The following is a 21,019-nucleotide window of genomic DNA, read 5'->3' on the forward strand; positions in this document are numbered from 1 at the left end:
AAACAAAGGAAGTGCTTCTGCCATAGTTGGCTCATGTTGCTGCATATCAACCTGAGGATCAAAAACAAGAATATTGAACACTTCCTCCACTGGCTTGCATTCACAATCTGACACAGCAGAGTAAATGTGTAAATTTCATACTTACAAAAGCAAAGAATCAGCAGTCCTCAGATCTGAATGTTGATTTTAGTCAATTCAGCCATCACTTTCTTTACAGCAAAGGACGCTGATTAGAAAGGCAGCATAGTATTTATGTTACTGGATTTGTAATCCAGAGGCTTTGGTTAATGATCTGGAGACCTGAGTTCCAGTCTCGCCGCAGCAACTGGGTGGTTTAAATTATTCTGGATTAAAAAGCAATGTTGACCATGTAACTACTGGATTATTATTACCCTTGCCTGCTCTGGCCTATATTTGACTCTAGACCCACAATGTGGTCAGTCCTTACCTATCTCCTGGAATGCCTAGCAAGTCATTCAATTGTGTTCAAGGAGACGTTTTATCTCCAAAGGTAAAACGGACAATAAATGCTGGTCCTGTCATCCTTAATGAATGAAAAAACATGGGTTGAGCCTGTCAGTTTCAGGGTGAGAGGAGATGGAATCAGGTTCCAGGTGTAGTATCTTTGTCAGAACACAGATCAAACAGGGGGTCCAGGAAACTTTTCTCCTTGTCAGGACTACATGGTGTGCTTCCAGAATTTTAGAAATGTTCATTTTTCAGAACTCTTGCAACTATAGATTTCTGTCAATGTTTCACAATTGCTTGCCTTTTTCACTCTCGAGCTATCATCACATGCTAAGTTTCAGCTTCCACGAGGGCGCTCTGGGACGAGATTCCAGGTTTGGCAAACTGCTTAGATCCTCAAATTGGAAAGGATTCTAGCTAGCTGACAGGAATAACGCTGGGATCTGGGCAGAGGCCTGAGAAACCCTAACCCCAAAGTGGGAACAAGGCCAGTTACAGGCAGAACACCATCATGAGTCTGCATTCTAAAATTCTATTCAGATCCTTGGCATTTCTCTCCACGTTTGTATTTACCCATCTGTTTAACTTTTCATTTAATCACTTCTAATTTGTCTAATTGGCATTAAAGATGCTAATGCTCTAACTGAGCATTAAAAATCCTCCAATAATGAAACACGTGTTTTGTTCCAAAATAGGAGTTACCCAATGAAACTTGCCACTGTGGCTAAAATGCTTTTTGATTTGATTTAATTTCTAATTGTCACGGGTATTGGTATTCAGTGAAAAGTATCGCTTCTTACACGCTATACAGACAAAGCATACTGTTCATAATGTACATAACAGAGAAGGAAAGGAAAGGGTGCAGAATGTAGTATTACCGCCATAGCTAGGGTTCAGAGAAAGATCAACTTAATATAAGGTAGGTCCATTCAAAAGTTTGATGGCAGCAGGAGAGAAGCTGTTCTTGAGTTGGCTGGTATGTGATCTCAGACTTTTGTATCTTTTTCCCGATGGAAAAAAGGTGGAAGAGTGGGGTTCTTGATTATGCTGGCTGCTTTTCCAAAGCATTGGGAAATGTAGACGGAATCAATGGATGGGAGGCTGGTTTGCTGATGGACTGGGCTATTGAGTGGTTCAGCGATATGGGTACAAATTGGTAAAAGACAAGTCCAGCACTGCAGGGGTGAGGGAGACAGTGGTATAGTGGTGGTGTCCCCGGACTAATCATCCAAAGGACCAGGCCAATCCTTTGAGGACTGGGTTCAAATTCCACCATGGCAGTTGAGAGAAGTTTAAACTCAAGTAATAAACTCAATAAATTAAATAGAAAATCTGGAATTGAAAGCTAGTCTCAGGAATGAGAGCTATTAAACTATCAATTGTAATAAAAAGCCAGCTGATTCACTAGGAAAGGAAATCTGTCATCCATCAGCCTACATTTGAATCCAGACCCACACAATTTGGTGGACTCTTAATTGTTTCCAAGGGATGAGGAGAATTGTTAGTCTTACCAGTGATGCCCACAACACATGAACGAATAAACAAAAAGTCAGGAATCACTTCTTTACACAAAGACAGATCAGCAACTGGAATGGCATTGGGGAAATGTGTTTGTATGAAAGGATGAACTAGTACATTGAAATGTCTTATCTTACCTGCAGCGGTGAAGTAATGTGCCTTTATTTCAGACTCAAAGGAGGCGATCTTGAGCCCATGTTCGCCATCCATGGGAATAGCAGGGGGTTGGCTCAAGATTTGGCAAAACCCAGAAGTTGAGGATCTCGCCAGCAAGATCATGACTTCTGATTTTGGCCACCCCTCACCGGTGACATAATCAGGTTCATGCCCATAACAGGTATGAATCTGATTTAAATACATTTTAATGTATTTACATGTCATTAACTGCCCTCCCAGCCATATATTGACCCCTGCGGTATATTCAAACCACGCTGACATGACATCACCCAGACGTGAACCTGTCTTGGGAATCCCCCCAGGGCATAGAGGCGAACATAGCCCCTGGGGAGAGGAACAAGACCAGGCAGTGGCCTGGCATTGCCCCTGGCAATGCCCCCTGGCACTGCCCCTAGGCACTGGTTGGCAATGCCCAGTTGGCACCATGGCAACCTAGCAGTGCCAACCTGTGCTGGGGACAGTGCCAGGGCAGAACCTCGTGGGAGCCTCATGGGGGAGGAAGGGATTTATTTATTTGTGGTGGTGGGAGGGGGGAGAGCAGACTTGGGAACGAGGGATGCTGATGATGGCTGTTTGTAGGGGGGGGGGGGTTGGGTATGGGTGGATGCTTGTGTTGACTGTGTGGGTGAGAGTTTGGGGGTAAGGGGTCCGATATTTGTGGGGAAGGGGGGTGCCTGACTGGCTGTATGGGTAGGGGGAAGGGATCCGATGTTTGGAAGGGAAGGACAGAGTGTCGGCATTGACGGTTGGAGATAGGTGGGGGGTGGAAATGCCTGCTTCAAAGTGGGGGGAGGCGGGGGAGGGGGGGGGAAGATTCATCCATCGTGTTGAAAAATAAATAATATCTGTGCAGAAGAAATTTTTGGCTGTGTTTGTTTCCAATTCTGTGCACATACTGTTCTAGTGTTTACTCCCTTACATCATTGCAAGTGACAGTGTAAGCAGTGGCCTAATCTGTACAGGCTTACATGTATATTTGTAACTGTGGAAGAACATTTTGTAAAAGGGAAAAAGAAACATTGGAGCCCTAGTCACTGCTATCTTTTCTTGGAGACACTAAAAAAAAAGACTTTGAAAAAAATTAATTTTAGAAACACTGAAACATTTGTGTGGATTTTGAGTAACGTTAGTCAGAGATTTAGAACTGGTGTGAAGCAACAAAAAAATAGCTTTGGCTTTAACTGGTGCTGCACTTTAATTTATGGGACTGTCAGCAGAAAGCAATCTGGTACACTTTAGGTTTAATGTGATGTATAAGATGGTAGAATGACTCTGCCACGGGAAATAATGCCTTAGGACAGTATCAGAGCGCAATGGAGTCGAGTCATTGCATTTCTGGGCATCCTCTGACCAATGCACATCTTATCAAAATAAAAATCTTATCAAAATATTTTGAGGATCAGGGAAGATTACTCGATGGCGAAACTTACATTTCCATCGACACAGGAGCACAGTGATTGCAATGAAGCAGATTAAAACTGAAAACACGAAAGGTCAACAGAATTGAAGAAATCAAGTTGCTAACTAGCACCCCTGATACCTGAAATAGAATCAGAGAACAAGGAACTTCCTTTGCAAAATGAAAACCAATGTAAATTTAAGAATGTTATCTAAAAAATGGAACAAAGTGATATCCATTAAACATTACTTGGGCATGTGATCACCAAGATCCAGAGTTTTGTATCAATCATCAGAGCAAGTTAAAGATATTTGGGTCTATACCAAGTACCTCTCATGATACAATCATCTAAAATTAAGGATGCTGTACCACCCCTGCTTTATTTCTATGTAAATCAGATTTCTCTGATCACAATCTGATCTGTTTCCAAAACATTACAACCAGATTTTCAATAAATCCACCTCTGAAAGATTAGGGCAGAACTTACACCCTGACTATATCCCAGTTTTCTGGGTCGGGGGTTATTAAATATACAAAGAGTGTTCACAGTGTGGTGAACCATAGATGGTTACCCCTATGGGTACTGAATGATGCGCGTCAATAAGCACATGGAATCAAGGCTTCGGTATTGAAGGCTTTAATAAAGTAACAAGGGAACTACTAACACGAATACACCAGTTCAGACTGAAGGGGTCCTGCCGGAGCAGGGGGTCTTATACCCTGCCACCGGAGGCGGGACCCCACTGGAATGTGCCACGATAACTCTCATAACAGGTAAACACCCTAACCCAACAACATAGTACAACCCCCACAGTAATAACACCCTAGCCCAACAGTAACATGGTAACAAACCCCAGTGGTGAACCAACGATGGTTCACCACATTCACCCCTCCTTTAAGAACAAAAGGTGGCGGGGTGGACGAAAAACAGACAATAACAGAAAAGTCACAGGATTCACAAGTCCAGACGGTCTGGAGGACCGCACCGACGCTGCGATCTCCTCAACACCGGTTGCGAAACCGGAGCAGGTGCCGATCTCTTCAACACCGGTTGCGAAAACGGAGCAGGTGCTTGTGGTGGCGCTCTTAAAGTAACGTCTGGCTGTCCCCTCAAGGACTCCCGGGCCGGCCGGCCCTGGTGAGGCGATGGTGCAGGGGATCCTGGAACGTTTGGTGGTAGTGGTGGTGGTGATGATGATGGTGGCGCCGATCTCCGAGTCTCAGGCAAGCTGTACATGGGAGTAAAAGTGTTATGCACTGGTCCCGGTGCTGACCGCGCCACGTCTGGGGAAGTAATGAGGAGTAGTGGATTTGTGACTGGGGGAATAGGAGCGACAGGGGTTGCTACGTCCCCTGCGGGCGCCAGGTCTCTAATGGAGACAGTGTCCTCTCGCCCGTCAGGATATGCCACATAGGCATACTGAGGGTTGGCGTGGAGGAGTTGGACCGGTTCGACCAAGGGGTCGGACTTGCGAGCCCTCACATGGCGCCGCAGAAGGACGGGTCCTGGGTACGTCAACCAGGCTGGCAATGAGGTCCCCGAGGACGACTTCCGAGGGAATGAGAACATCCTCTCGTGGGGAGTAGCATTGGTTGCCGTACACAGGAGGGAGCGGATAGCATGGAGCGCATTTGGAAGGACCTCCTGCCAACGGGAGACTGGAAGGCCCCTGGATTTCAGTGCCAGTAGGACAGCCTTCCAGACTGTAGCATTCTCCCTTTCCACCTGTCCGTTACCCCTAGGGTTGTAGCTCGTGGTTCTACTAGAGGCAATCCCGAATGAGAGCAGGAATTGCCTCAAGTCGTTGTTCATGAACGACGAGCCCCTGTCGCTATGAATATAGCAGGGGTACCCGAACAGGGTAAAAAGTTCACTGAAAACCTTGATGACGGTGGCAGTTGACGTGTCCGCACAGGGGAAAACAAACAGAAACCGGGAATACTCGTCTATTATATTGAGAAAATAGACATTCCGGTCCGTTGAGGGAAGGGGGCCCTTAAAATCCACACTCAGCCTCTCAAAAGGGCGAGTGGCCTTGACCAATTGTGCCCGGTCTGGTCGATAAAAGTGTGGTTTGCATTCTGCGCAAATCCGACAGCTTCTAGTTACTGACCTGACATCCTCCACCGAGTAGGGCAGGTTGCGGGCTTTGGTGAAGTGGTAGAGTCTGGTGACTCCAGGATGACACAGATCATTGTGGAGAGCCTTCAAGCGGTCCTCCTGCATGATGGCGCATGTTCCGCGCGAGAGGGCATCCGAGGGCTCATTGAGCTTCCCTGGACGATACATAATATCGTAATTATAGGTGGAGAGCTCAATTCTCCACCGCAAGATCTTATCGTTCTTGATCTTGCCCCTCTGCGTGTTACTGAACATAAACGCCACGGATCGTTGATCCGTGATCAGGGTGAACCGCTTACCTGCCAGGTAATGGCGCCAGTGTCTGACTGCCTCCACAATGGCCTGAGCCTCCTTTTCCACCGCTGAGTGCCGAATTTCTGGGCCTTGAAGGGTGCGGGAAAAAAACGCGACGGGCCTGCCTGCCTGGTTTAGTGTGGCGGCTAGGGCGAAGTCAGATGCATCACTCTCCACCTGGAAAGGGATGGATTCATCCACCGCGTGCATCGTGGCTTTCGAGATGTCGCTCTTCAAAACCTTGAAGGTCAATTGGGCCTCCGGCGTAAGTGGGAAGGTCGTGGACTTAATGAGCGGACGAGCTTTGTCCGCGTAGTTGGGGACCCACTGTGCATAATATGAAAAGAACCCGAGGCATCTCCTCAGTGCCTTCGTGCTAGCGGGCAAGGGAAGTTCAGTGAGTGGGCGCATACGGTCTGGATCAGGGCCAATGACCCCGTTTTCCACCATGTATCCGAGGATGGCTAACCTACGCGTACGGAATACGCACTTCTCCCTGTTATAGGTCAGATTCAGGCGAGATGCAGTGCGCAGAAAGTGTTGGAGATTCGTGTCGTGGTCCTGCTGGTCATGGCCACAGATGGTGACGTTATCCAGGTACGGGAAGGTAGCCCGCAACCCGTTCTGGTCCACCATTCGGTCCATAGCACGCTGGAAGACCGAGACCCCATTGGTGACACCAAATGGAACCCTGAGGAATTGGTATAGACGACCATCCGCCTCAAAAGCCGTATATTGTCGGTCCTCTGGGCGGATGGGGAGTTGATGGTAGGCGGACTTAAGGTCTATGGTAGAAAACACTCGGTACTGCGCAATCTGATTGACCATATCAGAAATGCGCGGGAGAGGATACGCATCCAGCTGCGTGTATCTATTAATGGTCTGACTATAGTCGATGACCATCCGAGGTTTGTTCCCGCTTTTGACTACCACGACCTGCGCTCTCCACGGACTAGCACTGGCCTGTATGATCCCTTCCTTGAGGAGCCGCTGAACCTCAGATCTAATAAAGATCCGGTCCTCAGTGCTGTAACGCCTACTTTTAGTAGCGATGGGCTTGCAGCCAGGTACCAGATTTTTAAAAAGGGATGGTGTCGTGATCTTCAGGGTGGATAAATTGCACGCGGGGCGCTTTGGGCAATTTGGAGGCTGCGGCTGATTCCCTACTGCCAGTGAAGGGAGTGGCCCACCGTACTGTAGGATCACACTCTTCATGTGGACCATAAAGTTTAGTCCGAGGAGAATTGGCGCGCAAAGGTGAGGTAGCACAAGGAGCCTGAATTGCTCGTAAACTGTGCCCTGTACCTCAAGAGTTACCATACATCGTCCTTGGATCGATACAGACCGGGACTGTGATGCCATGGAAATTGTCTGTTTGGCAGGGAGAACCCGGAGTCCACACCTTTTAGCAGTTTCAGGGTGTATGAAACTTTCGGTGCTCCCACTGTCAAACAGACAATTCACAGTTCTGCCACTAACCTTTACCTCCATCATAGAATGTTCCAGTCTGTAATGCCTGGTCTGATCCAGAGAGATCGACGCCACCGTTGGCCCCTGGGCGTCACTGCATGCTGCCGATGTGGATGCTGAGGACCCCTGCTGGTCGCTGCTGCATGCTGCCGATGTGGATGCTGAGGACCCCTGCTGGTCGCTCCTAGTCGTCGTGGACCATGATGGCCGCCCCCATGAATCGCACGTGGGCGAGGGCGCCAACGCAGCGACTCCTGGTGGTCTTCCTCCTCCTCTGTCTGCCACGATGGCGCCGTCCTGAGATCGCACGTGGTCGGACCTCGTGGGTACTGCGACGCCAAAAGAGATGGTCTCCGTTCTGGAGGGTTACAAGCTGCACTGTCGTTTTTAGGTTTGGACCTGCAGACTTTGCCGTAGTGGCCTTTTTTACCGCACTGGCTGCAGATTGCCGTTCTTGCCGGACACTGTTGCCGTGGATGCTTGGCCCCACCGCAAAAATAGCATCGCTGGCCACCTGGAGCTGCCGCCGTCGTCGAATCGATCTGGGAGCGCGGGTTCGCGGGGCGAGGAGGGAGCAGAGCTTGCTCCAACCACGTTGACTGCACGTGGTCCTCGGGGTACAGCGCCAAGCTCTTCGACGCCGCCTCCAACCTCACGGCCATCCCCATTGCCTGGGTCAAGTTGAGTTTCCCCTTTTCTAGCAATTTAAGCCTGATGTACGAGGACCCTACCCCTGCTACGAACGCGTCTCGGGCGAGGTCGTACATATACTGCTCGGCGGAGACGTCCTTACAGTCGCAACCCCTGGCAAGCTGCAGGAGCTCATTGGCATAATCCTCTATGGTTTCGCCCGACTGCCGACGTCGTGTAGCGAGGAGGTAACGAGCATGTATCTCGTTGGGTGGCATAATGTACCTATTCTTTAGGAGCTCGACGGCACCCTGGTAAGTGGGAGCTGCACGAATGGCTAGGTAAATCGTGTCGCTTACCCTCGCGTGGAGGACCTGGAGTCTATCACTGTCCATAGTGATAGCTACCGAGGCTGCCAGGTAGTCCTCAAAGCACTTCCACCAATGGTCGAATGTGTTAGCTGCACCGACCGCACGTGGGTCCAGTGTCAGACGATCCGGTTTTAGGATCTGTTCCATACTCTCTGTTTTTTCCTTCTTGTTGCACAGTTGTGAGTTTTCTGTTTACTTTATTAAATTGATGCGCGTCAATAAGCACATGGAATCAAGGCTTCGGTATTGAAGGCTTTAATAAAGTAACAAGGGAACTACTAACACAAATACACCAGTTCAGACTGAAGGGGTCCTGCCAGAGCAGGGGGTCTTATACCCTGCCACCGGAGACGGGACCCCACTGGAATGTGCCACGATAACTCTCATAACAGGTAAACACCCTAACCCAACAACATAGTACAACCCCCACAGTAATAACACCCTAGCCCAACAGTAACATGGTAACAAACCCCAGTGGTGAACCAACGATGGTTCACCACACTGAACCATGGATGGTTATCACTATGGGTACTTGTACATATGTTACTCTGCTTGCTGTTGGGGTTAGGGTTGGGGTGTTCTACCTGTTGGTATTGTTCTGTGGTACACTCCAGTTGGCTCCGCCTTCCTATAGGGGTATAAAGGTCACTGCACTTCCTAGTGACCCTTTAGTCTAGGATTGTATGGTTAAGCAGTATGCTCTATTCTTGTTGCTAATACAAGCCTTTATTTCCCGAGTACGATCGAGCATCTCGAGTGAATTAATCGCGCATCACACAGTCACATCCATAGCAGCAGCAGCGGCATGGTGGCACAGTGGTTAGCACTGCTGTCTCACAGCGCCAGGGACCCAGGTTCAATTCCGTCCTTGAGTGACTCTGTGGAGATTGCGCATTGTCCCCCTGTCTGCATGGGTTTCCTCTGGGTGCTCTGGTTTCCCATAGTCCAAAGATGTACGGGTTAGGTGGATTGGCTATGCTAAATTGCCGCTTAGTGTACAAAGATATGTAATTAGGTGGATTTGCTATGGTAAATATGCAGGGTTACGGGGCGGAGGGGATGATGAAACATGTCATTGATAGCACTATCAAGTTGCACTTACTCAGCAATAACCTGCTCAGTGATGGCCAGTTTGGGGGTTCCGCTAGGGACACTCAGCTCCTGACCTCATTATAGCCTTGGTCTAAACATGGACAAAAGAGCTGAACTCAAGAGGTAAGGTGAGAGTGACTGCCATCTTCTCCATCCAGAAAGGAAATTGGGCCATTCCAAAATTAGCCTAGTAAAGATCAGCAGCAAATGACAAGGATGTGGAGCAGTTGATAGACTCCACCGCTTGCCTTCATATATCTAACCACAGGTATGGAATGTGAAGGTAGCAGCATTCCTCGTCAAAAATAAACATATGGTAGGAATCTGACAACATCACCCCATGTTCCCAGTTTTCTTATTCCACCACTCTGCAACAGCTCCCTTACTTTCACTTTCAACCCTCATCCCTGCTCGAGCCATCTCCTCCCAATGATAAAATGCACACTTCTGAATTTTCAAATCCAAGGGTCTTGGGCTCAGCTTTCTTATCATGTGACTGCTCTGGTCACAGGTCTGGCACAACCACCAAAGAAAATCACCACGTTCTCTCCAAAACTAAATTATCTTATTACTCCCAGAGTAGCGAGGGGTATGGTGAATGGAATGCAAGGGTAATATAGAGTCCTGTCCTATCCCACAGTCACCACCTCTGAACATCTGAAAAATGGATAAAAAGGGCGGACACCCATGAATCAAAAGAATAAGAATCATGGATGAGCTATCAAATACAAAACAAACAGCTTACTTAGCAAATACAGAAAATGCTGGAAAATCTCAGCAGGTCTAACAGCATCTGTGGATCGAGAACAGAACTAACATTTCAAGTCTAGATGATTGCGTCAGAGCTGAAGAGAAATGGAAATAGGGTAAAATTTATACTTGTGTGGGGGAGGGGTTGTTGGGGTGGAGCAGTAGGGGCCAAATAGAAGGTCAGTGATAGGTGGAGGCTCGGGAGGGATTGACAAAGATGTCTTGGGCAAGAATACAAAAGAAATGTAAATGGCTAAGAAGAGTGCTGATAGTGGCACATTAAGAGATCAGAATCTGTTAATGGCAGAATAAAGATAAGCAGTGTGACAAAGGACAACCTGGAGCAGGTAACAGACGACCCTAGTGGGGTGGGCTGGGGGAGGGAGCTTCTTATTTCTGAATCTCACAATATTTTGCAGCCACGTTACCATTTACACTTGCAGTGAACACGGACACAAAATCGCAGCAATTGGATCCCCATAGGGACCGATAACTTTTAAACAGTGATTAATTTCACTGCAGCTGACAGGTGTCACCAAAGAAGAAGATTTCACATTTTAAACTTCCATTGTAACAAACTAAAATGAACATCGATCAAACACTACCTAACAGATAATTAATATATCAAACTAAAGAAAATACATTTTTGCATTAACTAACTAATGCAATTGATATGTGACTTCCTACCCCTTTTTGCTGTGTGCTGAACTTCTGACAGCTATGTAAAATTACAGGAAGTTTCATACTCATTCCTAGCACTCCAACAGGCTCACTTCTCCCAGTCACAACGTAGCCTTCGAATATTGTTCCATTCAACCCGAGTTTTCCAGATTCAATTTACACAGCAAGACCCACATTGGTAACTCCCTTTTCCATAAAGGGAGGTGCGTCTGTTCTGATCCCTTCCGTTTGAGTAGAAAACAAACTCTCACAAGCATCCTGCTTGGCTGTTCAGCATTCGCCCTGCCAAGTCCCTTCAGGATCTTACGTGTTCCAATGAGATAATCCCTCAATCTTCTAAACTCCAATGGATACAGGCCCAACCTGCCCAACTTTATCTCATAAGGTAACCCCCTCGCAGGTATCAGTCAAGTGCAATCTTCTCTGAACTGCTGCCAACTCATATTTCCTTCCACAGGTTAGATTGATTGGCCGTGCTAAATTGCCCCTTAATGTCAGGGGGACTGGCAGGGTAAATACGTGGGGTTACTGGGAGAGGGCCTGGGTGGGATTGTTGTCGGTGCAGGCTCAATGGGCCGAATGGCCTCATTCTGCACTATAGGGATTCTATGATATCTCTGATTTATCACAGATATCAACAACAAATCAGTATTTATATGAGAGAAATATAAGTAATGGATAATATTGACTTACCCTTCAAAACCAGCAGATTGAAATTCACTTTCTGATCATTAAAAAAGCCGGCAATCGCTACTCGGCAGCAATACCAGCCACTGTCTCCTTTACCGAGATTATCCACAGTGAGAGATACATCCCCTTCCTCTATTTTACCATCAAGGTGGTATTTTGTGGAGTGTAAGCTACAGTTTTCCCATTCGTTCTAATCACTGTCCATGAACAGCTGAATACAGAGCACCTTCCCCTGCCCCAGCACATTGCAGTTTCACCATTCTGAGTGACAGAGTATGTGCAGGGCAGTGTGACTGACTGTCCCAGGAATCCTCGCACTTCAGATCCCCTTACAGAGGGGACTGGACCTGAAACAATCCAGATAAAGACAGTAATAATTCAGTGTCCATTGCAGTGACAGAGAAAGTGGATGGAGTATGGTCAGACAGGCGCGGAAAACTGCAAATACCAGCTCGTGTGTAAGACAGGAGCAAGAGTAGGACATTCAGTCATGGAGCTTGCTCCAACCATTCAGTTAGATCAAGGCTGGTTAGCTAGATCAAACCCTCATTATTTAGCAACTCCACCCCTTACTATTCTGGTAGATTAGTGTTGTATCCCTTATAAAGTCAGTATGTATTTTTAAATAACTTATATTAACTTGATACAATGCAAAAAAAATCTAAAATTCAGCAACTTACCTAAAGTAAGAATTAATATAGTGAAATGAGGCACCAGCTCAGTTACTAACAAGCTGCTGAACATTGCAGATTAGAATGATCTGAGTGAATGATATAAATCGTCTGGCTGGAGTTGAACATCTGGTTAGTTCTGTACTGATGTGCTTGATAAGAGTTTGAGGCGCCGGTACTCAGGCTGTGCTTCTAGCTGAGTGTAAGGCACTTTCCCCTGCCTTAGCACATTCTAGTTTCACCTTTCTCTCTGACATGGTATCTGCAGTGTATCCCAGGGATCCTCACACCTCAGATCCTCTTACAGAGGGGACTGGACCCGAAACAATCCAGATAAAGACAGTAATAATTCAGTGCAGTGGCAGAGAAAGTGTACAGAGAATGAACAAACAGGCAAAGAGCACAATTATCAGCCAGATTGTATCAATTACTCGCTGGCACGTATGATACAATGCAAGAAAATTATTGTTTTTCCAGAAACTTACCTAAAAAACAATAATTGTACAGTCAAATAAGCCACAACACAAGCAATTGCTCTGGACACCAGTTGCAGACTGGAACAATCTAAGTTACATCCGTTATAGAATCTGGCCAGTTGAACTTTAGATTCTAATATTAGTTCCGAGAGGGATAAGATTTTCCTTCACGTATTCACAATTTGTTCTTCCCCAGTAATGTACAACCCTGTGAAATGAGACAAGTCATTATCAATCATATATTTTCCACACTGGCTTTACCACCAATATATCCAGCTGCCACAGTGTTGGTTTACATTCCAAGTTCTTTGCCTTAAAAACATTTAACATTCTATTAAGTCCTTTCAGTTTGTGTTTGTCTTTAAGGAAAAATATTAAACTAGGTTTGCACTACTGAGCCAATGTTTGGTATCTTTCAATTTTGAATGAGTTTTTTAAATTCATTCGTGGGACATGGGCATCACTGGCTATCCAGCATTTATTTCCCATCCCTAGTTGCCCTTGGAGGGCAGATGAGAGTCAACCACATTTCTGTGGCTCTGGAGTCACATGTAGACTAGACCAGGTAACAACGGCAGATTTCCTTCTAAAAGGACATTAGTGAACCAGATGGGTTTTTCCAACAATCGACAATAGTATCATGGTCATCAGTAGATTCTTAAATCCAGGGTCTTTAAATTTAATTCAAATTCCACCATTTACCATGGTGGGATTTGAACCCGGGTCCCCAAAACATTAGCTGAGTTTCTGGATTAATAGTCTAATGATAATACTACTAGGCCATTGCCTCCCCCTTCTATGCTCTGACAATATCGTCACATCAACAGCAACATATGACACATGCCTTTCAATAAGTATGAGGAGTAGGAGGCTCAACAAGCTGAAGTGGGAGGCTTAATGGAGTTTGAAAAGTTGGAGGAAAGTTGTTAGGTCCAGGATGGCAATGGGATGGTTTGAGTGGTTACAGTCTCCAGATGTTCTTTGCACATATTGAATTACTTTGTCTCATTTGTCAGAAACTTCTGAATTACAAGCTAATGTGCATCTTCTGGGCAGCACGGTGACACAGTGGTTAGCACTGCTGCCTCATAGCTCCAGGGACCTGAGTTCGATTCCTGACTTGGGTCACTGTCTGTGTGGAGTTTGCACATTCTCCCTGTGTCTGCGGGGGTTTCCTCCGGGTGCTCCGGTTTCCTCCCACAGTCCAAAGATGTGCAGGTTAGGTTGATTGGCCATGCTAAATTGCCCCTTAGTGTCCTGGGGTGTGTATGTTGGAGGGAATAGCAGGGTAAATATGTGGGATTTTGGGGATAGGGCCTGGGTGGGATTGTTGTTGGTGCAGACTTGATGGGCCAAATGGCCTTCTTCTGCACTGTAGGGTTTCTATGATTCCTAAAATGAATGATCTTGGATCCCTTACGGAAAGAAGAATCTGATTCACTGTTTAGCAACTCCAGAGATTCCAATCCCTAAGAGGGTACCTTAATTATTCAACAACAACTCAGACACAAGAACCTGGGAGGATGTAGATGGGGAGAGTATATATCTTAGCATGAAATCCACAGCACCAGTAAACAGGAAGACTTGGGGTGGAATCGTCATAGAATCACAGAATAGCACAGCGCAGAAGGAAGCCATTCAGCCCACTGTTCTAGCTCCTTTTCTAATACTTTTGTGAAATCTGTGGTTTGAATTTCTTTCTAGGACTTGAACACAAAAATTTAAGTTGACACTCCTGTGAAGTATATTGAAACTTTTGTATGAATCTGCGTTCCTTCATGCTCCCCACATTTTTTCAAAAACTTTGGCCATCTATAGAGGCGGGATGTTGGAGCAAACAATTTTGCCGCCATTTCCTTTTTGATCACGGCCTCTGTTCAGACCTGTTTCAGGCAACAAAAATCCAGCCCGTATTCTCTGATTCTTCTAAATTCCAATGTGTATAGGTCCAGCCTGCTCCACCTTTCCTCATTAGGCATGGCTTCTATTAAAAGCTTTTCAATTAATGTCATGTGAATTAGTTAATTAGTAACAATTACCAACAGGTAGTGATGGTTTGATGCTCAACCTCTTGAATTCAGACCTCCTCCTGCAGGTACAGTGCCCCAAGAGGGTGACCATAGATCTCCATTGGATTGGTACATGATTATGCTTGGCAAAGTACTGCAGTGTTATGTCATTCCCTTCAGCAGTAAAGCTGACCAGTGTTAAGAAATAGATATAGTGTCAAGTAATTTACATTTAATTTTGTGGATACTAGGAATAAAATATAACTTTCAGTAGGACTTTTTGTTTTCATATTTGTGTTAGGAAAGGGTTATAAACTTCAGTTTATTTTCAATTTAAACTTTGTCTGCATTGTATTGAGGCTTTATGACAATAAATTAAAAACTGGGCTGTTGCCTAGCAATCAAGGACCTACACAGGAAAACAGAAACAGTTTGAATTCAGTTAGAAGAAGGTAACCCAGAAGCAAGGAGCTTTTCACAGAAACTGCTGGAATAGGGACATGAAGTGAGAAAACCCAAAACTAAAGAACAGAAAAGCCTAAGAAATCAGGGAACAGGACAGAAGAGAGTTCCAGGAAGACAGTAAAAGGATTAATAATCACACAAGTTTAAAGATCAAAAAGCTGCAAGCTGCTCAACTGAGAAAACACAGTAAGAATTTTAACAACACCAGGTTAAAGTCCAACAGGTTTAATTGGTAGCAAATGCCACTAGCTTTCAGAGCGCTGCTCCTTCGTCAGATGGAGTGGAAATGTGCTCTCAAACAGGGCACAGAGACACAAAATCAAGTTACAGAATACTGATTAGAATGCAAATCGCTACAGCCAACCAGGTCTTAAAGATACAGACAATGCGAGTGGAGGGAGCATTAAGCACAGGTTAAAGAGATGTGTATTGTCTCCAGCCAGGACAGCCAGTGAGATTCTGCAAGTCCAGGAGGCAAGCTGTGGGGGTTACTGATAATGTGACATAAATCCAACATCCCGGTTTAGGCCGTCCTCATGCGTGCGGAACTTGGCTATCAGTTTCTGCTCAGCGACTCTGCGCTGTCGTGTGTCATGAAGGCTGCCTTGGAGAACGCTTACCTGAAGATCAGAGGCTGAATGCCCGTGACTGCTGAAGTGCTCCCCCACAGGAAGAGAACAGTCTTGCCTGATGATTGTCGAGCGGTGTTCATTCATCCGTTGTCGTAGCGTCTGCATGGTTTCCCAATGTACCATGCCACAGGACATCCTTTCCTGCAGCGTATCAGGTAGACAATGTTGGCCAAGTTGCAAGAGTAGGTACCGTGTACCTGGTAGATGGTGTTCTCACGTGAGATGATGGCATCCATGTCGATGATCCGGCATGTCTTGCAGAGGTTGCTGTGGCAGGGTTGTGTGGTGTCGTGGTCACTGTTCTCCTGAAGGCTGGGTAGTTTGCTGCGGACAATGGTCTGTTTGAGGTTGTGCGGTCGTTTGAAGGCAAGAAGTGGGGGTGTGGGGATGGCCTTGGCGAGATGTTCGTCTTCATCAATGACATGTTGAAGGCTCCGGAGGAGATGCCGTAGCTTCTCCGCTCCGGGGAAGTACTGGATGACGAAGGGTACTCTGTCCACCGTGTCCCGTGTTTGTCTTCTGAGGAGGTCGGTGCGGTTTTTCGCTGTGGCGCGTCGGAACTGTCGATCGATGAGTCGAGCGCCATATCCTGTTCTTATGAGGGCATCTTTCAGCGTCTGGAGGTGTCTGTTGCAATCCTCCTCATCCGAGCAGATCCTGTCTGGAGACAATACACATCTCTTTAACCTGTGCTTAATGCTCCCTCCAGTCACATTGTCTGTATCTTTAAGACCTGGTTGGTTGTAGAGATTCGCATTCTAATCAGTATTCTGTAACTTGATTTTGTGTCTCTGTATGCCCTGTTTGAGAGCAGATATCCACTCCATCTGACGAAGGAGCAGCACTCCGAAAGCTAATGGCATTTGCTACCAAATAAACCTGTTGGACTTTAACCTGGTGTTGTTAAAACTCTTACTGTGTTTACCCCAGTCCAATGCCGGCATCTCCACATCATAACTGAGAAAACCACAGGTTCTAATTAGAGCAGACCCAGATAAGCATCAAGGACCATAAAACAACACACAAGATCTCCACTGAATTATGCACAGATGCAGCTTTTAATGCCTGTTCTAACAAGAGATAATGGGACAGGGTAGTTGATGAACCTCTGGTTAGAAAGATAACTTCATAATTATGTAGAATGAAATACATGCTTGGTGATATCATAATTCAGTAGAAACACTCAAGTTGTAATTCAACAACTATACCCTTATAGTAGGCATGATATAAACCTGATCAATAGTTATGAGTGGATATAGATATAACTTCTGTGCAAATGTACATCTTTGATTGCTATGTGCTAATTTCATGTAACTGCATCTTTACTATAAATGTCTGTTTAATTCCTGGACCAAGGCTTTTTCTGGTTAATCATGAGCTGGAACACTGGGACTAGCCCATGCTATAGTTCATAATAAAGGCATTGTCTGAAACTCCAAGAGTCTTCATCTGGTTTTCACAAGAGTGAAAGAGTGAAGTACAGCCGAAAAGCTGTATTTTTCTCCCTACCAACACTGAAGTCAAGGAATGAGGAACAGGAATCTAGAAAACAGGTCCTGTTCAGTGAAGTTAAGAGGAAGGCGCCAAGTTAAAAAAGGCAAAGCTGCAGAAAGCATTCGGAACGTGAAGTGAGTTTATGAGAAGCCAGAGATCCAAGGTGACCAGAAGGTTGGTGATTGCTTACTATGGGCCTGTAAAACAATGGTATTCTGTTGGTACAGCTGCATATATGAGCTATTGCATGAAATGCAAAGCTTGAATGCACGTGGCAATCCAGGGCAGAGGAACACTTGAAAGAGAGGTTGAAACCCTGGAGGTTGATCCTTCATAAAGACATCTGGAAAGAAAATTTCATTTCGGAGAAGATTCCAAGCTGTGTTCTTCGAGAGCAGAGATTAGAAACCCTAATGCAAAAGATAGAGTTCCAGTGTAACCAATTGCCTTACAGCCTAACAAGCCTCTGGGGGAAATTGATGAGAAATCTGTAGAAGTTGTTTTGGGTGGCATTTGTCATTTGGTTTCAGAGTGTGGGGTGTCTGACCACAGTTTGTCTATTTGTTTACATGGACTGTGTACTTGTTGAGGACATTAGAGTATAAGATAGATTTTGTAACTTGTGTTATCATCACCAATCTGTATATATATGTGTAAAGGTACAGTTGAGGTGAAAGAGTAGTTTATAATAGTATAATCTTTCTTGATCAATGTTTTATTCTTTGTTAAAAGTTCATCAGCTGACTCCTGTGACTCTGTTCAGTAGCCACCTTCTACATATCAAAATAAAGTTAGGATCTATGAAGCAAGGTTCCACCCTGGGACATGACTTGTCCAGTAGTTAGATCAGAACAGCAGGAACTCTCCTGCTTTTGCGACCTGCCATCAAGCATATCGGGAGGATTTACAGGCTGATAATCAACTGACAACTTTAGACTGGGAACTTTTCCCTCCATCTTGACTCACCCCTTTGTTTTATCTTATTCAGTTATCCTGGCTTGCCCCAACACAATCCCACCTTTTCCTATTCACACATTCTGCTATCCTACCTTCGCCACTATTAACACTCCTCCGTCCCTAATGGCACCATTTGTCTCTTTGTCTCTTGTCCATGACAGCTTTGTCAATATCTCCTTGGCTCCAGCCTCTCACTGACTTTCCATTCTGCCACCCACCCCCCAACTACCCCCCCCCCCACCACCCCACCCCACCCCCCAACTACCCCCCCCCACCCCCACCCCACCCCACCCCACCCCCCCCACCACTCCCAGGTATGTAATTCATCACATTTCTATCCCTTTTCAGTTCTGTACATGAGTCACATGGACTTGAAACACTAACTGTTTTTCTGTCTCCACAGGTGCTGCCAGGCCTGCCAATTTTATCCAGAATGTTCTGTTTATATTTCACATTTCCAGCTTTCACAGTATTTTGCTTTCATTATCCTGATAATCAACCTGTTTGGTCACATTGTGAATGTACCTTCCTGGAATGAGACTTGAACTCAGAGCTTCTGGCCCAGAGGCAGGAACACTGCCACTGCATCACAAGACCTTCTTTGTACACTCTCAGAGAGGGAAAGGATAACTTTGCCAGTAGCTGTGAAGGTGACGATGGCCATGATTTTGGCATTAGGGTCCTTCCAGGCTGTAGCAGGTGTCCTCACAGAACCACTGTCACTCCCTGGGCCTAGAGATCTGTTGGAGGATGGGTTGCTGGACTGCTGCAAGACACTGCAAAAGCTTTTGAGCACCGGGATCTGTAGTCAGAACACAAGAACACTACTGAGCCAGTGTTTGGCATCTTGGGAATCAGAAACCATTTGATAAGATCATGGCTGATCTGCACTTTCCTGTCTGCTCCCCATAATTGTTGGCTCCCTTGTTCAAAGGTCTATCTAACTTAGTCTTGAATAAATTCAACGACCCAGCCTCCACTGCTCTGCGAAGAGATTCGCACAATCAAACAATTTGAGGAGAAAAAGATTCTCCTCTCAGCCTCAAGTGAGAGACCACTAATTATTAAACTAGTGTCCACTAGTTCTAGCCTCCCCCATAAGGAGAAACAATCTCCCAGCATCCATCCTGTAAAACCCTTCAAAATCTTATATGTTTGTATAAGATCACCTCTCATTCTTCTATACTCCAATGGGTACAGGCCCAACCTGCTCAACCTTTCCTCATAAGAAAATCCTTTCATCACAGCAATTAGTCAAGTGCACTTTCTCTGAAATGTTTCTAATGTAAGCAAGGAAACCAAAACTACACACAGTACTATGGATGTGGTCTAATTAAGGCCCCATAACACTTCCTTACTTTTATACTCAATTCCCCTTGCATTAAATGTCAACATTCTGTTTGCCTTCCTAATCACTTGCTGTGCCTGCAGACTAACTTTCTGTGATTCATGTAACAAGTTACCCAAATACTTCTGTGATATAGAGGTTCCATTCAAATAACACACTGGTTTTCCCATTCCTCCTGGATGACTTCTCACTTTCCCACACTATACTCCATCTGTTCATTTTTCGCCACCCACTCAACTTACTCAAATTCCCATTGACAACTTACTTTGCTGCCTGTCTTTTGTGTCATCAGCAAGTTTAGCTACCATACCTTCAGTCCCTCCATCCAAGTCATGGACATAGGTTCTAAATAGTTGAGGCCTCAGCACTGATCTTCATGGCACTCAAAGAACAAAGAACAAAGAACAGTACAGCACAGGAAACAGGCCCTTCGGCCCTCCAAGCCTGTGCCGCTCCTTGGTCCAACTAGACCAATCGTTTGTATCCCTCCATTCCCAGGCTGCTCATATGACTATCCAGGTAAGTCTTAAACGATGTCAGCGTGCCTGCCTCCACCACCCTACTTGGCAGCGCATTCCAGGCCCCCACCACCCTCTGTGTAAAAAACGTCCCTCTGATGTCCGAGTTATACTTCGCCCCTCTCAGCTTGAGTGCGTGACCCCTCGTGATCGTCACCTCCGACCTGGGAAAAAGTTTCCCACTGTTCACCCTATCTATACCCTTCATAATCTTGTATACCTCTATTAGATCTCCCCTCATTCTCCGTCTTTCCAAGGAGAACAACCCCAGTCTACCCAATCTCTCCTCATAGCTAAGACCCTCCATACCAGGCAACATCCTGGTAAACCTTCTCTGCACTCTCTCCAATGCCTCCACGTCCTTCTGGTAGTGCGGCGACCAGAACTGGACGCAGTACTCCAAATGTGGCCTAACCAGCGTTCTATACAGCTGCATCATCAGACTCCAGCTTTTATACTCTATACCCCGTCCTATAAAGGCAAGCATACCATATGCCTTCTTCACCACCTTCTCCACCTGTGTTGCCACCTTCAAGGATTTGTGGACTTGCACACCTAGGTCCCTCTGTGTTTCTATACTCCTGATGACTCTGCCATTTATTGTATAACTCCTCCCTACATTATTTCTTCCAAAATGCATCACTTCGCATTTATCCGGATTAAATTCCATCTGCCACCTCTCCGCCCAATTTTCCAGCCTATCTATATCCTGCTGTATTGCCCGACAATGCTCTTCGCTATCCGCAATTCCAGCCATCTTCGTGTCATCCGCAAACTTGCTGATTAC

General features: G+C 45.9%; 1 protein-coding gene across 1 annotated transcript in view; it reads right to left on the reverse strand.

Moving 5' to 3' along the window:
* The window catches only part of LOC144505351 (uncharacterized), a 59,091-nt gene extending 56,895 nt beyond the window's left edge, over nucleotides 1–2,196 (reverse strand). The window contains exon 1 of the mRNA XM_078231472.1: nucleotides 2,124–2,196. Within this exon, the coding sequence (XP_078087598.1) occupies nucleotides 2,124–2,196 (73 nt within the window). The remainder of the gene's footprint in view (nucleotides 1–2,123) is intronic.
* Between the last annotated feature and the right edge of the window lie 18,823 nt (nucleotides 2,197–21,019).

The sequence above is a fragment of the Mustelus asterias genome, chromosome 16, assembly GCF_964213995.1.
Source record: "Mustelus asterias chromosome 16, sMusAst1.hap1.1, whole genome shotgun sequence".
NCBI classification, from domain to species: domain Eukaryota; kingdom Metazoa; phylum Chordata; class Chondrichthyes; order Carcharhiniformes; family Triakidae; genus Mustelus; species Mustelus asterias.